Source organism: Peromyscus maniculatus, chromosome 2 (genome assembly GCF_049852395.1).
Source record: "Peromyscus maniculatus bairdii isolate BWxNUB_F1_BW_parent chromosome 2, HU_Pman_BW_mat_3.1, whole genome shotgun sequence".
Lineage (NCBI taxonomy): Eukaryota > Metazoa > Chordata > Mammalia > Rodentia > Cricetidae > Peromyscus > Peromyscus maniculatus.
This window is the reverse complement of record NC_134853.1, coordinates 122834381-122858205: the sequence shown is the minus strand read 5'-3', so window position 1 is coordinate 122858205 and position 23825 is coordinate 122834381. Positions and strand designations below refer to the sequence as shown.

The window sequence follows — 23825 nt, the reverse complement described above, 5'->3', positions numbered from 1 at the left end:
ATGCTGTATAGTTACATTTTATGGCAGTTTAGTTGCTACTGATTCAATGGGATGATTTATTCAACTTGAAAATATTTGAAAAAAAATTGTTCAAGAATGAAAATAACTGAAGAATGATGATGAACTAATCAGCAAACAGTCTATAAAAATTCTTTCTTAATAACATAACTCATGATTGTGCTGAAATAAAGGCAAGAAAAATACATGTTCTGAAATAAAAATAGCAATCTTTTTTATTACTCATTCAAGCATCACTGACCATCCAAACAGCTTCCTGAACAAAACAATCATTAAACTCAATCATCATTGACACTCTGTTAACTCATCAAAAACACATCCATGTCTATTTGAAATAAGTGTTATCAACCTAGGGGACTGTTGGGTTTTTATTGCTACAGTGAGAAACTATACACTTTTTTTTTTTTTTTTTTTTTTTTGGTTTCTCAAGACAGGGTTTCTCTGTATAGCTTTGCGCCTTTCCTGGGACTCACTTGGTAGTCCAGGCTGGCCTCGAACTCACAGAGATCCGCCTGCCTCTGCCTCCCGAGTGCTGGGATTAAAGGCGTGCGCCACCACCACACGGCTCGAAACTATACACTTTTAATAGCTTAAAACAATAAATACAGAGATCATGAGGCAGCTTTGAAGTTTCAGAAGTTCAAAATTGGTGAGCAGTGGCACATCCCTGCCACATCCAGTGTGGCTTGGTCCTGGCAATCTGCCTGGGGAAGTGAGAGAATGAACAAAGGGCAGGCACACAGACACAGCTGTAGAACAACTGGAGTCAGGTAGGCTGAGCATGTTCTGATGGGGCTGCACCAACAATGCCACCACCCAGCCCCTCGGAGTATTTATTATGTGCAACAAACAGGAAAGGGTGGGGAGAGGTAACTCACCTCAGTAGGAGGCCTCTGTAGGCCTGAAGTCTCAGGGTGTAAACATCAGGGAGTAGGAAGCTGAAGTTGCCAGTTTCTGCACACACTGGTCAAGGGCAATCTTTTGTAAGCACTCATACTTGTGAACGCTGTCAATAGTCCTACTTGGAGTAGGTCGGAGGCTTTACTATCCTCTGAGCCTCATGGGTATGGAGAAGGTTTTGTCATTCCCATGGCTCTGAGGCACTGGGTCTTTGATATGACTGTGCCCTTGTCAAACAATACAAGTTCACTCAGGACTTCATCTGTTCTTTACACATTCACTCAAGATTTTGTCTGCTGTTCATACATTCACTCAAGTCTTCTTTGGCTCCCCATGCATTCCTTCAAGGGATCCTGGCCAGAATCCATTCTCTTACCTTCTTCTAGCTTTTAGAAGCCACTGGAACTCTTTACATAATTCCACATCACTCCAAACTTTCCTTTCTCTGTCACATCTGTTTCTCCAACTCTCTCCTAAGAGCTCTCATGAGGTCCTTGGTGATTACATTAAACTGTGTTATCCAGAGCCCATCTCAATTAATCACCAACTACATCTACAAGTCTATATTATGGGGGGGTGGGGGTAACATATTCACAGATTGTAAGGATTGTGGGGCCACTGTACTGCCTACACATTATGGCTCAGTAAGATAGTTTTACCTTGCTCTGTAAACAGTAAATATATATGTGTGTTGTGTAGGACTCTTAGCTTATACTTTTGGTCCAGGATCTGTAAAATCAGGGACTAAGAGGTGAGAGGAAACTTAAGGCAACAAATTAGAATTTGGACTATGGAAACCTGAGATGGAAGGTAGAATTCTTACATTTTAACCTGGATTTTAAGGACCCAAGAAATGTTTAATACTGCTTCTCTAAATTTCTAGGGTAGAAGGTGCTCTGTGCCCTGTGGGGGTGGCTTCAGCAACTAGTCACCGAGACCTAGTGAGGAACTATGACTGGTAATGACTAAACTAGATGATGACTTACTAGTGAGTCAGGTACTTCGCTAAGAGCCATGTTGCATCCTCTAGCACACCCGTCATAAAAGGTAGGCATTGTTACTAGTATTTCACAGAGGCAGAACCTTGATCTTAATGTAGTGAAGTGACAAGTTTCCAGAATTTGTGCTTTGAACTCCTAGAATGCATTTCCATATTGTATGAATCACTGTATCTAATTATACAGTATTCTGGGTCTTCATCCTCTCTACTATGGGCAAGCCACTGGGAAAGGTGTTCTGGCTGTGTCATGATAGGAAGATTTAATCCAGCTAGGAAGCATGGCCCCTGGCCAGTAAGATGGTTTCAGAGGTCATAGATAAGAAATCCCCTCCACAAAACTTCAAAGACACTTGAAGCCCTCAGAATCACCTGGGAGAATTCTTAAAGTAAGGAAGGAAAAATAACCTGTACATACAAGCACATACTTATAGACCCAAAGAGTTCTGGGCATGTTATTTTTATCAACACATATTAGGTGTGCACCTTTGTGAGATTATATCTTAGATTTCCATAGACACAGAGTGCACACTGACCATATCGTTCCACCCTCCTCCCTCTCTCCTTCCCTGGCACCCTTCCCTGGCACTAGTATTCACAACTGTGCTTTCAAGTCAATTTTTTCCATTGTTAGTTTCCACATCTGAAAAGGAGCATTCAATACTTGTCTTTCTGTGTCTACCTTATTTCCCTTAGTAAACTGTCATCTGGATCCACATTACTGTACAAATGACAGGATTTCATTTTTTTTCTTTATGGCTGAATAACACTACATTATGTGTGTATCATTTTTTATCCCATTCTCACTATCCATTCATCCACTTGTGTATTGATGGGCATTTATGCTTATGTATGAGACAATGCCAATAACTTTCTTTTTTTAAGTTGTTTCTATATTTACTTTATGTGTATGAGTATTTTGCCTGCATGTATTTATGTGCACCATGTGTGTGCAGTGCCCACAGAGACCAGAAGAGGGTGTTGGATCTCCTAGAACTGGAGTTACAGATGGTTGTTAGCTACCATGTGAGTGCTGGGAATTGAACCCATGTCCACTGCTTATAACCACTGAACCATCTCTCCAGCCCCACGCTTTTCATTTTTCACAACTTCCCTAATGGTATTAATACACTGGCCTGGAAGACAGCCCTCCAGGAACCATGACCTACTGCAAGTTCCTTAGAGGAAAGAGACTCTCAGTGGATCAAAAAGATGCCTACACATTTTTGCCATCATTTTCCATCAGAGGGGCTCAACCTAAGCTTGGCATTCTGGGTGCAATTCAATAGCCAGAAGGGGAAGATGAGAAGTCCACTCTGTTGCAAAAAGGAAGAGGAGCCTCAAGTTAAAGCAAGGAGTTTGTGTATAGGGAAATAGAATATAAGGTGAAAGAGAATGAGGTTTGTTCAAAGGAATCCTAATGCCTCGAAAATTATGTGACAATTCATGGGTTTGTTTTTTACAGTGTTAACACTTCAGTATGCACCACCACTTTCCATGTGTTTATGGAGCAGTGTGCCCAGAGTTTATGCAAATAGAGAGAAATAGCAGGGTTCTCACTATAATTTCAGTTTTAGAGTCAATGCCTTATTTGCAGAAAACCCTGAAACTCTGAGCCAAGGTAGTGTTTTTTTCCTAGATCATAAATAAAATACTAATTCCTAAAAACCAAAGTGAGAAAAAATAGGGAACCAAAATCTTACTTCAACATTTCTTTTGGGTCATCGCTTTTCTCTTTCCTTTCCCACTCTTTCCCTTTCAGAAATAATGCATGTTAGAACAGAGATACTGTGTATTTTATTTCTTAATATGATGTTATTCCAAAGGAGAAAAAAAAGTTGACCTAACCAAAGGTGACAGTGGGGAGTGAAAATGTCAATCTAGAAACTCTAAGAATTGGGAGCAGATCAGGAGACGAGGTCTCATTGGCAGGAGGATTCCTCATCCAAAATGGTGGGTGAGCATGAAAGATGTATGAACAATGGACTTGAGAGTAGTTTCACTGAAAGGAGGGAAAAGTGAACATAAACTTCCTGCTCAAGTCTAGTGTTGGAGCAGAAATAAAGACCCATTAAGCCTGGGTGGAGACCCAACATTCCAGTTAAGCTGGGCCATCAACTAGCCAAGGGGCCACCCTTAGGAAGATGTGTTCACTTTAAGCCTGCTAAAGAGATAGGTGGAATAATTATTCCTTTAACTAGACACTACCATTTTTCTTTCCCAGAATTCTCATCTTCTACCATACCCTCTACAAGTTCAGCAGCTCTTGACATCTGTCTGGGTCTGACTGACCTTCTTTTTGAATCCTAATTGAGAAAGCTGCAACTCTTTTTCTTCTTCTCTTCTCTGTCTCTTTCTTTCAGAGTCTAGCCATAACCTAAGTATACTTCTTCTCGTACTCTGTGTTTGCTTGCTCTTTCTCTAAAGCCCAGTTCCCTGCCATGGGGTGGATGTTCATAGTGATAACTCATAAAGCAGAACTCTTTTCCTTCTCTCCCTATCTCCCCTGGACAGCTGCTGAGATTTACAACTACCTGGCCTGGAATCCTTCTGAAACTCTAATAAAATTTTCCCTGAGTATCCATCTAAGCCCTTTTTTGTTTGTTTGTTTGTTTGTTTGTTTCTTAATGAGACTAAGAACCCTAGAGTGGATCTTGGTTTTCCTGGTATAACTCAGGATTTCCAAAGAGCTCTGAGGGATGCATTTCTCCTCTAGCACACATAATAACTCTAAAAATTTGCTGAGCCTTGCAGTTCATACTAACTGTACTCTGTTGCAATGGATGCTGCAAGTGTCTATTCACTCACATTTCCTCCACCGGTGTTACCATCACCTCCTGTTTTCTGTGAGTAGTAAAGATGGCAAATGTCCCATCTCTATTCCAGAGACATACCCTGCTAGCTGTCTGGGAGACCATACCTCCCTTCGCTAACCAGGGCTAACTGCCGATAACCTGCAGGTATAGCTTATGGACAAGGCTTTGTCCCAGTGTGGGACTAGCTCTGTCATGCAATTTGTCCTTTACATGTATGGTCACAGTGAAGACAGTCTCTACTACACTCCTGTTTGATCTTTTCCCAACACCCCATCTCTCCTTTTCCTCAGAGCACAGTCTAATAAGCCCACTCAAGAATGATCCTTGTCTCAGGTTCTGCACTGGAGAACCCAGTCAAAGATGCCTGGCACCACAAAGTGTTCCTAGGCTGCTGACTTTAATGGTGGAAGGTATGGAGTTTGATCATTTCCCAGCTAGTTTACAGTGAGAAGCCTATTTTTGTTAATGACACAGAGAGTCCTGGATGTCCTGAGAATGCTAATAGTGCCTTTCCCCAATGGTGACCTGAGGTGAGATGTGGTGATACATTGTGTACCCTAATAAAATTTAGCTGAAAGATCAGAGAAGCAGAGGAAGCCACAGCCACCACCTCTTACCTCACCGACTCCTCAGCCTGAAAAGTTCTCTAGATGAAAGAGATGTTTCTGCTGAAAAGCTTTTAGTTCCTGTCTCCTCAAGCCTTATATACCTTTTCCCACCCAACCATCACTTCCTGGCATTAAAGGCATGTGTACTTCCCAGTACTGGGATTAAAGGTGTGTGTACTTCCCAGTACTGGGATTAAAGGAGTGTGTCACCACAGCCTAGCTCTGTTTTCTCTTCTAGACTGAGTCAATCTCATGTATTCCAGGGTGGCTTTGAACTCACAGAGATCCAGATGGATCTCTGCCTCCCAGGTGCTAGGATTAAAGGTGTGTGCCACCACTGCCTGGCCTCTACGTTTAATCTAGTGGCTGGCTGTTCTGTTCTCTGATCTCCAGGTAAATTTTATTAGGGTACACAATATGTCATCACAGTGAGACACAGATGGAAGGTAATGCAATAACTGGAAAGACACCCTGATTGTTTTAGAGACACAAAAAAATAACAACTACAAGAACTGAGGGTTTGGTTGGCTGTTGCTAAGCACCATAGATTAAGAAATAATGACATGTTCAAGTTATTAATCAAGAAATTAAAGCAAACTGTGAGTGAGAGGATGTTCTTATTAGCATTTGAATGAACTTCCTCTGCTTCAGGTGGATGGCAACCATGGCAATACTTGGTTATCTGCAAAGCTTCGAGGAGCCTGAATCCTGAGTCTCTAGTAGGGAAGGGGATCTGATCATTGGATGGAATGTCTGTGAAGATAGTTACAAAGCTAGAACCCTGGTGATGCTTTGAGTCCTGTGTGCCTAAAATCGTGGTGAATTCTCATTTAGTGGAAGATAGTGTTAGAAACACACACACACACACACACACACACACACACACACACACACACACACACATTACGTTACACACGGCTCAAGTGAGGCAAGTAGCTTGGATGACATTTCTTGCCCTTCTTAGGATTTACATCACCATCTCATGACTCATGACTATGGTCAGATCTCAACACAACCTGACTTAGGAAATGCAAGGACAGCTTAAGCAAAAAGGAAATGATATGTCTGTAAAGTTTCAGACTTTGAGTCTGGATAACAAGCTACCCTTGGGACCTGGGAGTGGTTTCTGAGGAGAGCTAGACCAAGAGGGGACCGAATGAAAAGATTTATTTGGGCATGTTTTCACCGTGGTGAAACTTCCCAGTGACACAGGATTTAGAATCTTAGGGTAGGGGTATAATAGGCTATTGGAACTGCCTTTGAAAACTTGGCCTGCATGAAGAAATGCGAGGTTCACTGTAGCAAATGATACACTCCATAAGGACTTTAGCATTTAAAGAAGCATGCATGCAAGAATGGCCCATTCTGTAAAGGAGGAAACTCTGTAACTGCCCATATTCCGAAGAAGGCCCAGAAGATAGAGCCTTTATTCATACAGTGGAGCTGGAAGGATACTTGTGTCGCTCAAACTCCTGGGGCTAATGATAGGTGGAGGATGATGGCAAGAGGTGCAATAAGATCTATAAACAGCAGAGGCTGGCAGATAGCACATTCCCACTGAAGAGAGATGAACAGAATAACTGTAGCACATAGGGCTTTGAAACTAATCAGCAATCATCAAGCTATAACATCATGGTTCATGTATTATTTATTCTTTAGGAGAAAGGTATATAAGCAACTTCATAACATGTAGTCCCACACCACAAATCTATATGGTATATCCTACTATACACATAAGCCATATGCTCCAGCCTATGGCTCCTAGGCTATAACCCTGCACAGAATGTGACTAGGTAGACACTGTAAGCAATTATGAAACAATAATAAGCACTTGTGTATTTAAACATATCTAGACATGGCACAAGTATAGGAGAAGTACCACAGGACTGGTGGTCCCCAGTATAATCCTATTTAATGCACTACTCTGCAAAAAGAGAGTGGACCATGAAATATTGCAATAAACTAGTTAAGAGATGTAACGTAATAATAGAGCATTTGACTAGCATGCAAAAGACCCTAGGTTCAATCCCCAATGCTGGAAAGAAAGAAAAAAGATGAAGAAAGAAAGAAAGAAAGAGAGAGAGAGAGAGAGAGAGAGAGAGAGAGAAAGAAAGAAAGAAAGAAAGAAAGAAAGAAAGAAAGAAAGAAAGAAAGAAAGAAAGAAAGAAAGAAAAAGGGGGCAGAAAAAGAAAGAAGGGAGAAAAGGGAAGAAGGGATGGAAAGAGGGAGGGAGGGAGGGAGGAAGGAAGGAAGGAAGGAAGGAAGGAAAAGTATAATTAAGTTAAACTCTTGCAAGCTAGCTAAGCTGTCACTTTGGTTAATGCTGCTGTACCACATGTGATTTATGAGAGATTAATCCAGTTTTAACTACCCAACATGTCATCATTGAACACTGACCATTGTTTTATCTTTTTTTTTTCCTATCAGAAAAAAAGGCTAGAATAAGTTCCCATTCACAGAGACGGACAGCAGTGGACATTGACCATCTTGCCCTGAGGCTATGCTAATTCTTCTGCTGTCTGCCATAATACTATCAGAATAGCCTTAAATGACTAGGACACTCTGCAGAACATCACATTGGCTCACTATATTGAGAATAGCATGTTAATTGTACTGAATGAAACAAAATTGTACTGAATTTAGTTAATCGTACTGAATGAAACAAAATCCAGAAATAGAGGCTTTCATAGAGGAAGTATATTTGAAGTTTTAATGTGAGCATCATGAAATATCTTTTCCAAGGTAAAATGTTAATTATTAGTTGTCCCTCCAAACTGCAAAAGAGACATGACATTTGGTAACTGCTTTAAAGCTTGAGAAGCTGCATATAATTTAATAGAGTACCAAAATGACCAGTGTGTCAGATGATACAAAGAAATGGCCCAGAACAAAAAGATGCAAGATTGTTGCTTATTATGCTACAGTGGTAGCAAAATATGTTCTGCACGATATACACTTTTAGGGCTCTAGATCAAAACTATGGCATCTATATCACAGAATACCTTGCTACCTTAGCATAGTGATGTGCAGGAGACAGACTGCATCAGCACATCTATTCCCAATTCTACATCCTTTGACAACATTCCCACTCGCATTAGTCATTGTAGAAATATTTACAACAGAGACTCAGCAAAAGATATAAACCAGGGTAATATTTTTAGAGATAATTAGAGAGCATTTACCAACATACCACAGATTCTACCAGAATAACCAAATCATAGTCAGGTGACTCCAGCAGCAATTCACCACAGGATGGAGGTGATATGGCTGAGACAAAATCCAGCAGTTCACAAGGTGTCAGGAAATTGCACAAACACAGCCCCACTATTACCTACTACACCCAAGCCCCTTGCCATGTGTCATTGTCACAACTGTTTCTCCGTATTTCACTTCTTTTTACTAACTCGTGGACTGTTTTCTGCTTCCTGTTGACAAAGAAGAAAAAAAAACCCAAGATTTGTTTGTGGATGAATCAACTTGATATGTGGGTGCAAACCTAAAAATGAATTGTTAATGCATCCCCGAGTAGCTCTGAAAAGCACTGTTAAGAGAAGTGTCCTATATTGGTATAGTTGGTATATTTAGACTAATGACTGACTACAGCTGTGACATAATCCAAACTGGAGGCGTTGAAAGAACAGTTCAGGGTAAGAGGCGTGAGTGGACCTATAAGAATGGACACAGTCTATAGGGATGCGTATGTCATGTGTTCATGTCTAGCACTGGAGAAGAAGCCAACAGAATGCAATAATAATCAACTGAATAATAATACTGCAGATTGAATAATAATGCAGAATGAAATAATAGCTTCTTGGGGAGGCTGATACGAGAGGATTGAGTGCAAGGCCTGCCTGGACTTCAGACAGAGTCCAAAACTAGCCTGAACAACAGCAATAGCAAAGAAAATATTTTAATTGAACTTAATTTTAACAAATTGAAAGAGGAAAGCAAGGAGACTAGAGCTCTGTGGTAAGGCTGGCCTTGTGGTAAATACATTAAGCCTTGGTTTTGATGTCTGATGTATAACAGTGAAAGAAGAATTCCAAAGGTGCCTTTCCCAGTGATTCCCCCCTGAGCCAATAAGCAAAACACACAGCTCAGAAGCAATATGACCTGGAATCAAGACCATTAGACTCAGAGAGCCTACAGCATGGAGTGTGAAATCATTAATTGTCTTCAAATTGCCAAACTCCAATTCAATGCCCCACCCTTATCCTATTTGAGGGAACACAGGTTCTTTGCTGGTCCTGATTGGACCTCATTCCCATATTGCCAGGGCAGGTCACACGTTTCACCTCCTCTTGCTCTCTGCACTGCTCCTCTCTTGGTGTTGTCCCTCATTTGCTGTAGAAACTATTTTGGGGACTCCATAACTCTTGACTATAAAAACACCTTAGAATATCCAGCCCTAAATAGAATGTCTCCATCAAATCCAAAGAAGAGGCAGAAAGAATGTAAGAGCCAGAGGGGATGGAGGACACTAAGAAAACAAGGACTTCTAACTCAACAAGATCTATGTGTATATGAATGCCCAGAAACTGTGGCAGCATGCACAGGGCCTGCACAGGTCTGCACCAGTTGGAGTCCTAGAGCTGAAAAAGTCATTAAATGTCCCTATCCCTAACCCAGAAGCAATCTCCAATTGATAACCACTTGCAAAAGAAAATTTAGTTTCTTCCAAGGGAGGCTCACTGGGGAAACAAACTACTCTTAAGGGTAGGCTACATGTCCAGCAGTAGATGGCCAACAGAAAATGAAATCAATAGCATCTTTGGAGGTTCCTTGTCTCATAATGTCATGTCAGGGTTCTTTTTTCAAATCTTTATATATATTTTTTCTTCTCTCTCTCTCTCTCTCTCTCTCTCTCTCTCTCTCTCTCTCTCTCTCTCTCTTACCATATAGGTCCTTTGCACGTGTGCGTGTACACACACACACACACACACACACACACACACACACACACACGTTTCCAGTTTAGTGTTTTTATGGACTTCCTGAGTATGTGAACGAATGGGTCTTTGTTTCTTGTGCCTTCACTTTGGCTCTTTTCTGTCTGTTTGTTTTATCCTACTGTGATGTGTTAGGGGCTTTTTTGTTGTTGTTGTTGTTGTTGTTTGGTTTGGTTTTTTAAACCTTATTTTATTATTATCCCTTAGAAGCCTTCTGTTTTCTAATGAAAGACAGAGAGGGAGTAGATCCAGATGGAAGGGGAAGTGGGGAAGAACTGGGAGGAGTAGAGGGAAGTGAAATTGTAATCAAGATGTTATGTAAGAAAAAAAATCTGTTTTCAATAAGAGGAAAAGGTAAATAACCAATATGAATAATACTTTGCTTTAAAGTGATTTATTAAATTTTTTTCCCGGAAAGTTAGTTTTTGAGTGATAGTCTGGATATTTATAGTGGTTTGGATGAGAATGTCGTCCTTAGGCTGAGTGACTTGAACACTTGTCCCCAGTTGGTGGTACTAGTGGTTTAGGGGTGTGGCCTCACTGGAGGGAGTGTGTCACTGCACTTGGCTTGGGGTGTCGAGAGGCTCCTGGACCATCAGTTTGCTCTTTCTGACTCTTGCTCCTGTGTGAAGATGAGAGTGCTCAGCTTCCTGTTGCTGCCAGCATGTCTGCCACCTGTTGCTGCCAGCATGTCTGCCACCTGTTGCTGCCAGCATGTCTGCCACTGTTGCCATGCCCCCTCACCATGACTCTTCTCCCCCTGGAACCAGAACCAGAACCAACTCTGTCATTTTTAAAAATAAGTAACATAAGAAATCCACTAATAGAAGGAAAGATGTAAGAAGATAGGAAAGCCTTAATGTCTTTGAACTTTCCCTACAAGGAAGGAAAAATGCTTTTATTTCATTTTTTAATATTATTTGAATCCTCAAAAGGACAAAGGTTGGGGCTGAGAATGGCTTAATGGACCAGCCTGCTGGAGTCCTGGCAGCTCCCTCTGAGGAGCGACTGTATTCCTGCCAGGATGTTAAATGAAAAGTGAAAAATTTTCAAAGTTGGGGAAGTTAAAAGAAGAATATATTTCTCTATGCAGTCCACCCAGGTTGTATAGATACATAGGATGTGGAGAGGAACTCCAACATAACATCTCCTGCTACTGAGTGGTAATTCCACCTACAGTTTACATATAAAAATGACAATAACAATGCCATCACAATAGTCATTAATTCCTAGCCACTGTGCTATATACATCAAGAATATTTTTTGTAATTCTTACCACAACTCTGAAAAGTAGGAATTATAACCCTGTTGTTCTTCAATTTGAAGAAAGAAGGCAAGGAGATGGCAGTCATTCACTAAAACTGGACTTTGATGATGGATTACTTACCTTTCCATTGCTGTGACAGAATACCCTAACAAAAAGCTACTGAGAGGAGGAAGAGTTTATAGTGACTAACAGTTCCAGAGCTACAGTTCACTGTGGTAGGAAAGCATGGCAGCAGGATTGTGAGGCTGGCCTGGGAGTCGGGGAGCAGAGAAACCACTTCCCATCTGGACAGAAGGAGCAGAGAGGGAGAGCAGAAAATGGGGCCTTCAAACCCTATCCTCCTTCAACAAGTCTTCCCTCCTAACGATTCCACATCCTTCTCAACAGCACCATCAGCTGGGGATCAAGAGTTCAAACACAGGAGCCTGTGAAGGATATTTCCTAACCAAACCACAGGAGGAAATTTCTAACTCTGTCTTTCTCCATGACAAATAAAACCCCTTTGTATTCCAGGCCTTGGGCCAGCTCCCCTGACTCTCACCCAAAGGGGTTCTATGGGAGTTCATTTCTCATATTTATCTTTATATTCTTTCTCTGGCACTGACTCTGTATAACACACATGGGTCTATCTTTATGACTAATTTAGCAAACTGGTAAGGAATTCAAGGTCAGTTTCTGTCCTTGGATTATTGTTGAAGCAATTATAGCATTGGGAGTCATGCCCTCAAGATCCTTAGTTCAAAACAGGCATCAGAAAGCTGCCTGGCAAGCTGATCTAGACCAGCGCCTATTTCTGTAAACACAGTTTTATTGGAACACAGTGACACTTGCTCATTTACACACTGTTGTCTATGGCTACTTTGACAAAACAGCAGCAGTGTTGAATAGTTATGACAGACCTTGAAGCTCACAACACGGAAAATATTTAAATATTTACTGCCTGGCACTTTACAACAAATACTGGCTGACAGCTGGTCTAGACATGGAATTGATGCCATATTCTCAGCACTCTGAGAGGTAAGTATAATTATTTCTCACACATGGTCCTAGGCTGACTTCCTTACCCAATGAACTTTGTTTTTTTTTTTTTTTTTTTTTTTTTTTTTTTTTTTTTTTTTTGGTTTTTCGAGACAGGGTTTCTCTGTGTAGCTTTGTGCCTCTCCTGGAACTCACTTGGTAGCCTAGGCTGGCCTCGAACTCACAAAGATCCGCCTGGCTCTGCCTCCCGAGTGCTGGGATTAAAGGCGTGCGCCAACACCGCCCTGCTATGAACTTCGTTTTTTAAACATAATTTTTTATATTAATTCTTTGGGAATTTCACATCATGCACCCCAATTCCACTCATTTCCCTGTCCCTCCAGATCCATCCTTCACCTTGCAGTGCTGCCCCCCCAAAGGAAATTTTTAAAAGAAATAAAAATAAAAAATAGAAAAAACAAATAAAAATACTAACCAAAAAACAAACAAACAAAACACACTTTGCTCCTCCATCTTTCTTCTTCATTCATCTGGGTGGCATTGGGAGCTTTGGTGTATCATGCAGTATACACTTTTATCCAAACAGTTTTACTTGCAAACTTCATTGTGTAATGTGTTCTTGGTCAGGTTCAAGGCCTCTGGCTTCTGGTGAACCATCAATACTGGACCCTCACTGAAACTCCTCTCAAATATCCTGCTGTTGTACATAGTCATGGAGATCCTGTGGCTCTGGTTCTGCAGGACCAGGCCCTTCATAAGTTCCAAAGGTCATAGATGGGGTAGATGTTGGGGTGTGCCAACTCAAAGCCCCAGATGTGTGTCTGGGTGGTAGCTGAGTTGGTCAGTTTGGGCCTCTGGGATGACCCACTCAGGTGAGGGGAGGAGCCAGCTCTCCCATGTCCATGGTGAGGGGTAGGGCCAACTTTCCCAAGTGCAGAGGGCAGCTCTCCTATGAGGGTGGGTGGGGCTGCTCTCCCACGTCCCACACACATGCCTGGTGCCACTTGGCCTGGGTGGGGAGAAGAAACCACAGGCCTGACCATTGGGTGCCCTAGAACCCAGCAGGTAAAAGACACCCAGTATACTTTAATCAAGTCAATGGCAGTGGTGCTAGCTAGCTGGAGCCCGACTGCCTCACTTCTAGCAAACACTAATCAGAGTCCTCTGCCAGCCATGTTCGACTGTCAACATCCCAAAAGATTCATTTTCAAAGAATGAATGTTGTCTTAGTTAAGTTCCTATTGCTGTGAAGAGACACCATGACCATGGTAACTCTTACAAATGAAAACATTCAACTGAGGTGCTCGCTTACAGTTTCAGAGGTTTAATCCATTATCGTCATGGCAGGGAGCATGGTGGCATGCAGGCAGACATGAAGCTGGCAACATCTTGACCAGAAGGCAGCAGGAAGTCGATTGACTCACTGGGCGGTATCCTGAGCAAAGGAAATTTCAAAGCCCATCCCCAGAGAGATACATTTCCTCCAACAAGGCCACACCTACTCCAACAAAGCCACACCTCCTAATAGTGCCGCTCCCTACAGGCTTATGGGGGCCAATCACATTCAAACTACCACACTTTTAAAAGATTTTAGTTGCTTAAATTTAAAAAGAAATTTAGAGCTAATGATTGAATTTTCTTGTATTTTGTAAAGAATATATTTAATTAAAAGAAAATAATGTTATAAATAAATTAGTAAGATGTATTAGGTGACTATGGAAAACACTGTATACTTTTCAGATCCATGTCTCTCTATACCACTGACTCCAGCATAAGCTACTGATAGTTGAGACATGGTATATTAGTAATTTTCATTTCTGTGAATGAATATTTAACAAGAATCAACTTAAAAGGGAAGGGCCTATTGTGGCTATGGTTTAAGAAGGGGTACAGTAAATCATGGCAGAGAAGGCATGCTGGTAGGTAGGAGGCTGAGATGGCTGATCACATTGTATCTACAGTCAGGAAGCTCAGAGTGAATGGAAAGTGGGATCATGGTACAATACTCCAAGGCCTGCCCCAGAGAACCATTTCCTCCAGCGAACCTACACTTCCCAAAGGTTTCACAATCTTCCCAAACAGTGCCACCAACTGGGGCCAAGTGTTCAAAAACACATGAAGGGTACATTTCACATTCAGATGGGAGCATTCTGCCCTTGGACCCATAGGCTCATGGTCATTTCATGATGCAAAATTCATTCATTCCAACTTCTAAAGTTCTAGAGCCTTTAACAGCTCCAGTACTGTTCAAAAGCCATCTCCTCTGAGACTCAAAGCAACCCTATCCTGGCTACTTTTATGTCAACTTGACACAAACTAGAGTCATTTGGGAAGAGAGAACCTCAATTGAGAAAATGCCCCCACAAGATTGGCCAGTGGGTGAGCCTGTGATACATTCTCTTGATTGGTGACTGATGTAGGAGGGGGTCCAGCTCACTGTGTGTAGTATCACCCTTGGGTAGGCGGTCTTGGGTGCTCTTACAATGTGGAATGAGCAAGCCAGTAGGCAGCTTGCCTCCATGGTCTCTGCATCAGCTCCTGCCTTTGTGGCTTCCTGCTCTGACTTCCTTCAGCGATGGACTGTGATGTAGAGCTGTAAACTGAAGAAACCCTTTCCTCCCCAGGTTGCTTGTGGTCATGGTGTTTTACCACAATAGAAAATCTAACTAGGAGAAAGTCCTTAACTGTGAGCTTCTGTAAAATAAAAAGCCAAGTTACATCCTTCCAACATCCAACATCATCATTTCAAAATGAAAGAATGAGGTCCTAGTAAGGAAAGGTTGAACCAAGTAAGAGCTCTAAATCCATAAGGATGAATGTCATATCCTGCAATTCCATACTGGGCACCTGGCACTCTTATTGGATCATCTCAGTATCAAAGGACTTACTAGCCTTCCCCCACCCCACCAACTAGTATTATTAACAACACACAACTCCTCCCTTGGACCAGCCCTACTCCCTGCCTGCAGATTCAGTAGATGCCCCATGACTGGCGTCTCTATCATCCTGGACTTGCCGCTGCAGTTTAGACTTCACCTTCACAGGTTTACCTACTGGCCTTTCAGGACTTCCTTGCAAAGGCTCCAGCTGCATTACACATTGGATTTCTGGAAGTTTGGCACAAGACTACAAGATCCCCTCAATCTTGCATCTTTCATGCCTTCAAAACAAGTACCGTATGAACAATACTGCCAAGTTCTGCTACCATCTCCAGAGAGGGCCTGGCTTCCTTGTACAACAGTTGTGGTGGCTTCTGTGTGCTGACATTGGGGAAACACTTTCCTAGTTGGCTGTTCTTGAGCAAAGATCTCCTGTAGTTACAACCTCAGTTTAGTTTCTTTCCTTTCCAATGAATTTGCATTTTCACTGATTGGAGCCTTTGGTGGGTAAGGTCTTGCCTTCCAGGCATATTTCCTATTGCTCCAGTGTAAAACACATTGGTCTCTTTTTAATGGTGCTAATCTCTTTAACAGTTACATCTGCTTACCTTTCCTTACAGAGAGTAACATTTAAACACCCTTGTGCTCCATTTATTGCTTTGTCTGTAGACCAGAAAAGCAGTCAACAGTAGCTTTCACACAACCTGAATATTATCCTATCTTGAAATGTCATCAGTCCTACGTGACTATTTTTCCTTACTTATCTTTTATTTTTTAGTTTCTAATTACAACATTTCTTCCCTTACCCTTTCTCCCACCAAACCTTCCAATATACTCCCACACACACACTCTCCTTCAAATTCATGGCCTCTTCTTTCATTAATTGTTATTGCATGCATATATGTTTATGTATATAAATACATATTCCTAAATATAACCCGCTCAGTCCATTAATGTGACTTGCATGTATGTCTTCAGGGCTGACCATTTGGTACTCGACAACAAGTTGGTGTGATCTTCCCTGAAAAGAGCTTGTCTCCTGCTCCAAGCTTTCCTCAGTTAACTTTAGTTCTTTGTGAGGATCTACACCTAGAAAGTCTCATCAACATGACTGCCCAAAAGTGAAATAAATAAGGACACCACCATTAGATATGCCAAAGAAGACAGAGAAAAAAGCCCATGGTGCCTCAACCCTATATAAAGTACATCACTTTAAAGTTTAGCCTCACTCAAGTTCTCAGAACACAAGTAGATACTTTGCCAGAATTTAATAGGATTTAATAGCCTTCTGACCCACTTCCCATTTCCTTGTAGGGTCTGTTTCCCTCTGAGACCTCATGAGATGGACCTTCACTGTCTGCAAGTCTCTAGACATTCTGGACCTCTGAAATTCTGCCAGAATGCCCCGTTACGTTCTGCTTACACTGTTTCTAGGGCTTTGCTAGTCCACATTCATTCTGCAAACCTCTTTCAAAGGCCTGAGAATCAAATGGTCAGGGTTGCCACAGCAACAGCCCCAATTCTTGGTACCAATTTACTGTACTAGTTTCTTGTTCTATTATTGTGACCAGATATTTAAAAAGAAATAATGTAAGGGAGGAAGGGTGTGTTCTTTTACAATTAAAGAAACGATGCGGTTCATCATGGGCCTGGGAGGGTATGGTGGCAGAATCATGAGACACCTGGTCACATTGCATTGTGTCGTCAGTTAGGTTGCATGAAATGTGTAAGAAGAGGCACTGGCCTACCAAACATCAAGGCCCAACCCAGTCACTCACTTTCCCCAGCAAGGGTATAACTCCACAACCTTCCTAGCCAGCATTATCAACTGGGGACCAAGTGTTCAAACACCAGTGTAAAGGGGACATTGCACACCCAAATAATATCTGGTTTCTATTTTTCAAAAGGTTTTATTGACTAATGCTCAAGAGGAGAGAAAACTAAACTTTGCTGGCTACCTAATAAATATTTTGTCCTAAGCTAAGTTTCATATATTGAGTAACCAATTTAATCCTTTCAATAGCCTATGAGTTACGTATCATATCTCTTTTTGTTGTTACAAACAAAGCTACTGAACTTAGATAAGTAAGCATTTTCCAAACTAAGAGTCAAACTTTGATACTTCGAAGAAAAAGGCAGTTCTATAGTTGTTTAAATTTCCTGAGTTAAACACATTTTATATGGTACACATTGTATATTCTGTTATTCAAACTGCTAAATGTTACCTATAGACCATCACTCGCCACTGCCAGTGGTGATGGATGACCTCAATGGACTTCTGAGGAAGACTCCAGGATGATAAAGGGAAACTTGGTAGCTCGGGAAATTCATCCTTGTTAACTGATATGGAAGCATTTTCGCAGTTAACGACACATACAGCTTGTCAAGGTATTGGAAAGTAAATCTCAAAGGCTTCAAGATTCTGAACCTGTCGTTATGCAGAAGCACCAACACAGTTAATATCTGAGTTATGTGGCTAAGAAAACTGTGGAGACACAGGTCCCCTAGAGTTCTCAATGAACAGCTGTCACAGTGATGGCTTTGAGGTGAACTCAGATGAGGAGGAGATGGAACCTGGTGATCCTACACATTTAAACTCACCTTTCCTTGCAATGCCGGATTATCTTTTCTGCCACACACAGATTGTTTGGTGAACCCTTCCACACTGCCAGTTGTGAGGCCTGAAGTTTCAAGTATCAGCACGCACTGAACAGATTTTTAGTGAAACAAATAGATCACAGGCTGTAAGTTTGCTTTACGTTTGACAGTGTTACAAATGCATCCCACTCTCTCCTCCGTGGGCTCTAGGCAAGGCGCCACGTTCCTTCCCATCTTAAGAAGCAGATGCTCTTGCCATTGTTACAGAGATTTTTCACCCTGCTACCCAAGGGAAAAAAGCTCTCAAGAAGTCAGCAGTCTTGTTTTCCCACAGACATCGACTGCTGTTTTAACAACACAATTGTATTAGAAATAATTGGAAAATAAGATTTACAGTTGCCATTGGCTTTTGAGGCTACTCACCGCTCCTGGCTCACGGTGGTTATAGCAATGCTGGGAAGCGTTGTCAAAGGCAGAGTGGTTGGCCTGGAAATGCCATCTCCCTCAGGGGTCCTTGCCCTTTCGCTCTGCCTCTGGGACAAGGGCGGCAGCTGCAAGTTTCCTGAACAGCACCTCCTGCCTCTCCAGAGGTCAATTCCAAGGGTGTAACTGGAAGAACTGTAGGATTTACTCAAGCTACATTCAAAATAGTCCTTAACATTCTGGAGGAGACAAAGAGAAAGAAAACAAGAAAAAGGGTGAAACTCAAACGTCTAAATGACAGAGTTAAATAACCGCCCAAATGATCCAGCTGTCACTGAGGAAGCCCGGATTCATTATCTCACAATCAGATTCTGAAATTGATGCCAAAAGCCTACGAGACAATAAGCAAGATGGGTAGGGGGTGGGGAGGGGCTGGTTTCTATCCTTCAGTACAAACCTATCCATTGTACGTTCTTAGAGATCTTTAGATTCAAAGGTAAACTTTACCAGGAGTAACATATGGATTGAAGGGTTTTCTTTTTCATTTCTCTCTCTCTCTCTCTCTCTCTCTCTCTCTCTCTCTCTCTCTCTCTCTCTCTCTCTCTCTCTCAATTTGTTAAAATGATGAAATTTGCTAAATTGATAATATATTTTAGAAATCAATTTATCATTCTATTATATGTTAATAAACTATAAATTAATTTGAAGTTACTCATTCAGTGTTTTAAAGCAAAAGTTATTTTCTGTGTTAAGATATCAGAGTATTGGTAATTAGAGTCAGCTGGTTGTCCCTGTTCCTCTATATAAACCTCATGGCTGGTAATATTGCTGTTTTGCTACTACTGAATTATAAAAGAGTTCAGATAGACGATACACATCATCCGATCCTGAAGAGCCCCATTCACGTCCATGCTGAATGCTGGCATGAATGGAACACAAGCCAAAGGACAGAAGCATTCTGATAACGAGTACAAGTCTCTCATGCCTCCCATTCCTCTGTGTGAGTGTGGTTCCTGGTACTGCTGGGAGTGGACATCCCAAATGAGTGTCTGCCTGCTGCACTGTTCTCAGTAACCCAAAGACAGATAGTGTTGCCACATCGCAATGGCCGCTCAGATCAACCAGCAGTTCAAAAGCTGGTGCTTTTACTCTTCTAATGAAGATCCTGTCATTAGGCCAAGGCTGCTCAACTGATGAGAATTCTGTGGTCCTGAAAACACTGATCACGCCAAAATATTACCTGAAGTTTCAGCAAATATATGACACACATTACCACAGTCTCACGCTGTGCTTCTTAAGAAGGCCTCTCATGTCACAGATCTCTGTCCTGTTGTTTAACATTTACACTGTCTATACAAGACCATATTCTTGATTCTTCTCTTGGTTCAGGAAGTTATCACATGGTCTCAGATATGCTAGACAAGTGCTCTACCACTATGCTATATCCCCAATATCTCTTTTTAAAATATTAATTATTATTTATGTATATGTGTCTGTTGAGGGCTGCCAGAAGAGGTTAGATGAGGACATTGGATACCCTGGAGCTGGAGTTATAGGTGGTTGTGAGTGGCCTGATATGGGTGCTGCTGGGAACCAAACTTGAGTCCTCTCTGAAAGAGGAGCAAGCACTCTTAACCAATGAGCTTCTTCAGTCTCTTATGACTTTGTATTTTGAGATAAGGTCTCACTAAGTTACCAGGCCACTCTTGAATTCCATGCATAGTCCAGGCTGGCCTTGAATGTGTCATCCTGCCCCAGCCACCTGAATGTTTGAGGTTTCAGGCCTACGGTATCAGACCCAATAGATAAAGCCATACTCCAATGGCACACCTGAACAAGAAAAAATGTAGCAATTTTCAGGAGCTCCTCTTTCTCTACCTAGAAATGGAATATTATCATATTTTCTTATATTTGACATATAATTTTGAAATATCATCTATTTAAAATTCAGTATGAGCACTACTTGGTGACGGGAAATTGACACAATCTAGAATCTTCCAGAGAGTGAAATGCACTAGAATGCATCAGAATCAGGTTTAATGCTTAATAATTAGTTGCATACATTGTAGCTCTAGTACTTGCTGCATCCAGGGAGCGTGTGTGTGTGTGTGTGTGTGTGTGTGTGTGTGTGTATGAGAGAGAGAGAGAGAGAGAGAGAGAGAGAGAGAGAGAGAGAGAGAGAGAGATTGGTATATATGTTTCTTAAAATATTTTAAAACTCCTTAAAGAGACAGAATATACAAAAATCTTAGTGAAGATTAAAGATGAATATGTAAGAACAAACTGAATGCCAGAAATTATAGTCCAGCATCAAATATACATGTAAAGAAAAATCACAGTTTTCTAGAAGGCAAAGCCTCAACTGTACATAAGAAACACTATCCCAAAGTTAAGAAATGAAGACACCATTTAGTTAAATTGGCAGACACTAGGGGCTTTCTGGTTAAGTGTAGAGTATTTTTCTCTTTGAGAAAGAGGAAATATTACCAACCATGTTTGATAGCAGTGAATGGACTAAATGGATTCTTGATGCTTTCCACTGAATAGGTAACAAAGTCATACCTCACACAAAAAACATTTCCCACATTGTGCTGGTAAGTTTTTGTGAACTCAGCCCTGGCTAGGGTCATCTGGAAGGAGGGAACCTCTGTCAGATTAGCCTGTGGGCAAGTCTGTGAAGCATTTTCCTAATTAATGATTGACATGGAAGGGCTCAGTCCACTGGAGACAGTGACATCCTAGGACTGGTGGTCCTTGGTTGAAGAAGAAAGTTGAATAAGCATAGGAGAAAGCCAGGAAGCAGCATTTCTCCATGGTCTCTGCTTCAGTTCCCTCCCAACTCCAGGTTCCTACCCTGACTTCCCTTCACAGTGGACTGTGATCAGAACACGTAAGCTAAATAAGCCCTTTTCTCCCCAAGTTGCTTTTGACTATGATCTTTACCACAGCAATTAAATGCAAGCTAGGATAGAAATTTATACTGGGATCATGGGGTGTTGCTATGCCAGACCAGACCAGACCATGTCGTTTGAGGAGGACTGTGGAAGTGTTTGGAACTTTGAGCTAGAAAAGCCATTAGTTCTTCAAGCTTAACAGGCTGTTCTGTGGGAGCTTGGAAGATAAGAATGCTGAAAATAATGAAGATGGTGAAGGCCTGGCTTGTAAGCTTCAGATGGAAGTTTGAGAGTCCCTCAAACACTCTATCAGGGCTCTTCATGTGATGTTTTGTATTAAGAATCTGTGCTTTTCTGGTCAGCTTTTGTTGAAAAATCATCTGTGATTAACAAGAGATAGAAACCATGAGAATGAAAACTTTGCTTCATTTGGACAATCGATGCTGGTTAGCTCGAGATGTGAATAAGAAGAGACCAGCATCACTGAGTTGAAATCTCCTGGGGAGTTTTTCGTTAGGGTCAGCACACAGACTGTTCAAAGAGAGCCAGGTCTGCTTCCCATGCTGGCAGTTGAACTTAGTAATGTGTTGGAGTCCCTATGTTTTACTGGTTTTGGTGGCATGAGAGCTTCAGGGTTGAAGGAACCCTGGAGGGTAGCTGAGCCTTGGCACTATGAGAGGCCAGGAGAGGCCCGGTGAGGGTGTAACCTCTGCTGCAATGGAAACCCCAAGATTTAAAGACTGTGGGAGAGACTGAACAAGGCACCACATTGAAGGGCTGGAGTCACTGAAGGGGGATCTGGAGAGGTTTTTGGTGGCATATATCCTGTGTTGCAGTGGAGATCCCAGGGTAGTTGAGGTGCCACGGCTGAGGGATGACCACCACTATAGCAGCAGGTGTGGAATGGAGATAGCCTGAGCCTCTTAGATAAGTTGTATGTGCTGTGGATGGCAGAGCCAGGAAAGTGGAGGTGTCCAATTTCTTGGGAGCCCAGAAGATCTTGAGTAAATACCAGAGGCCAGACACTGAGATACAGGATTTGATTTATAGTTTTGGCTGCTGGCTTGGCTTTGATTGGATTGTAGCAGTGCTCTGCTTTTTCCATCTTGGAATAAGAAGTATAAAACTTTTTAATTTTTATTTTATAGGAACCCACAGATGATAGACTTTGGATTTTTAGAGAGACCTTGGATAATTTTTAAAGAGACTGAACTTTTTAAATGCCATGAAACTTTTAAAAGTTGGGATGTGGTTTACATTTTAATATTGACATTAATATGAGACCTTGGGGAGATAAACAAGAAAGGTTATTGTTTAGTAGTGGTGTATGTGTGTGCCACGTTGACAAGGGGTCAATTGTGCTGGTTAGTTTTTTGGTCAACCTGACACAAGCTTGGGTCATTGGGAAGAGAAAGCCTCAATTGAAAAAAAAAATGCATTCATAAGACTGGCCTACAGCCTTTTCTGATTACTGGTCGATGTGGGACAGCCCAGTCCACTGTGGGTGGTACTGCTTCTGGGCAGGTGGTCCTGGCTTGAATAAGAAAGCAGCTGATCAAGCCATCAAGAGAAAGTCAGTAAACAATGTTCCACCATGGCATCTCCTTCAGTTCCTGCCTCCAGGTTCCTGTCCTGAGCTCTCTTCATGATGGGCTGTGGTCAGGAAATGCAAGCCAAATAAACTCTTACCTTCCCAACTTGCTTTTGGTCATGCTCTTTATCACAGCAATAAAAGGCAGACTAGGATGCACACTAACTTGCCAACAAGTTAAAACTTTACAGTTTTGAAGTCATCTCTTGAAAAAAAAATAATGTTTTTAGAAGCCCTTGGTGAGTGTGAAAACATATCACCATAAAAAACCATAACTAAACAGCTTTTCAGGAACTAAATTAAATGCTGAAAACAGTATTATTTTCAGAACATTATATGCAGAGCTATTTATAATTACCCCAAAATTCTGTATTTACACTTATAATTCATAGACTGCTCTTCTACCCAAATTATTAACAACCTCAAAGTTGAATTTGGATACTTCTCAACTGATGAACTTGCAACTTATACCTGATTTACCTATTTTTAGTCATCATACTTGTGACCAGCGCTAATGCTACTCATGAATCAACTATCTTTGGGGGAAGGACATTAATTTTAATGTTATCTCTGATAATTGCAATTTTATATTTCTTTTCAAAATTCATACTTTCCTAAATTTACTTTATGTCTGAATAATGCTGAAGAAATAGCTGCTTTTGGATTCTCCTCATATTCCTGAATAATTACTTATTTAAAAATTCTTATTCTTACCAGCATAATCACAAAGGAAATGTTATCACAAGGCAAAAGCCTTAGTGGAGGCACCTAAATTTGCAAAGTCTTCGGGGAAGAGGGCAAGGGACTAATCTGTATCTTGGTCTCATTTCAAAATCCAGTCAGAACTGCTGACACCCCCAGGGTGGCCACAGTGCTGCATCAGCAAAGTTTCACTGCTGCCTTGTGT

At 41.5% G+C, this 23825-nt stretch overlaps 1 protein-coding gene across 1 annotated transcript in view; it reads right to left on the bottom strand.

Moving 5' to 3' along the window:
• Pde4b (phosphodiesterase 4B) overlaps positions 1 to 23825 on the bottom strand; it is a 580180-nt gene that overhangs the window by 446725 nt on the left and 109630 nt on the right. Inside the window, exon 3 of the mRNA XM_006987174.4 lies at positions 18434 to 18672. Within this exon, the coding sequence (XP_006987236.3) occupies positions 18434 to 18672 (239 nt within the window). The remainder of the gene's footprint in view (positions 1 to 18433; positions 18673 to 23825) is intronic.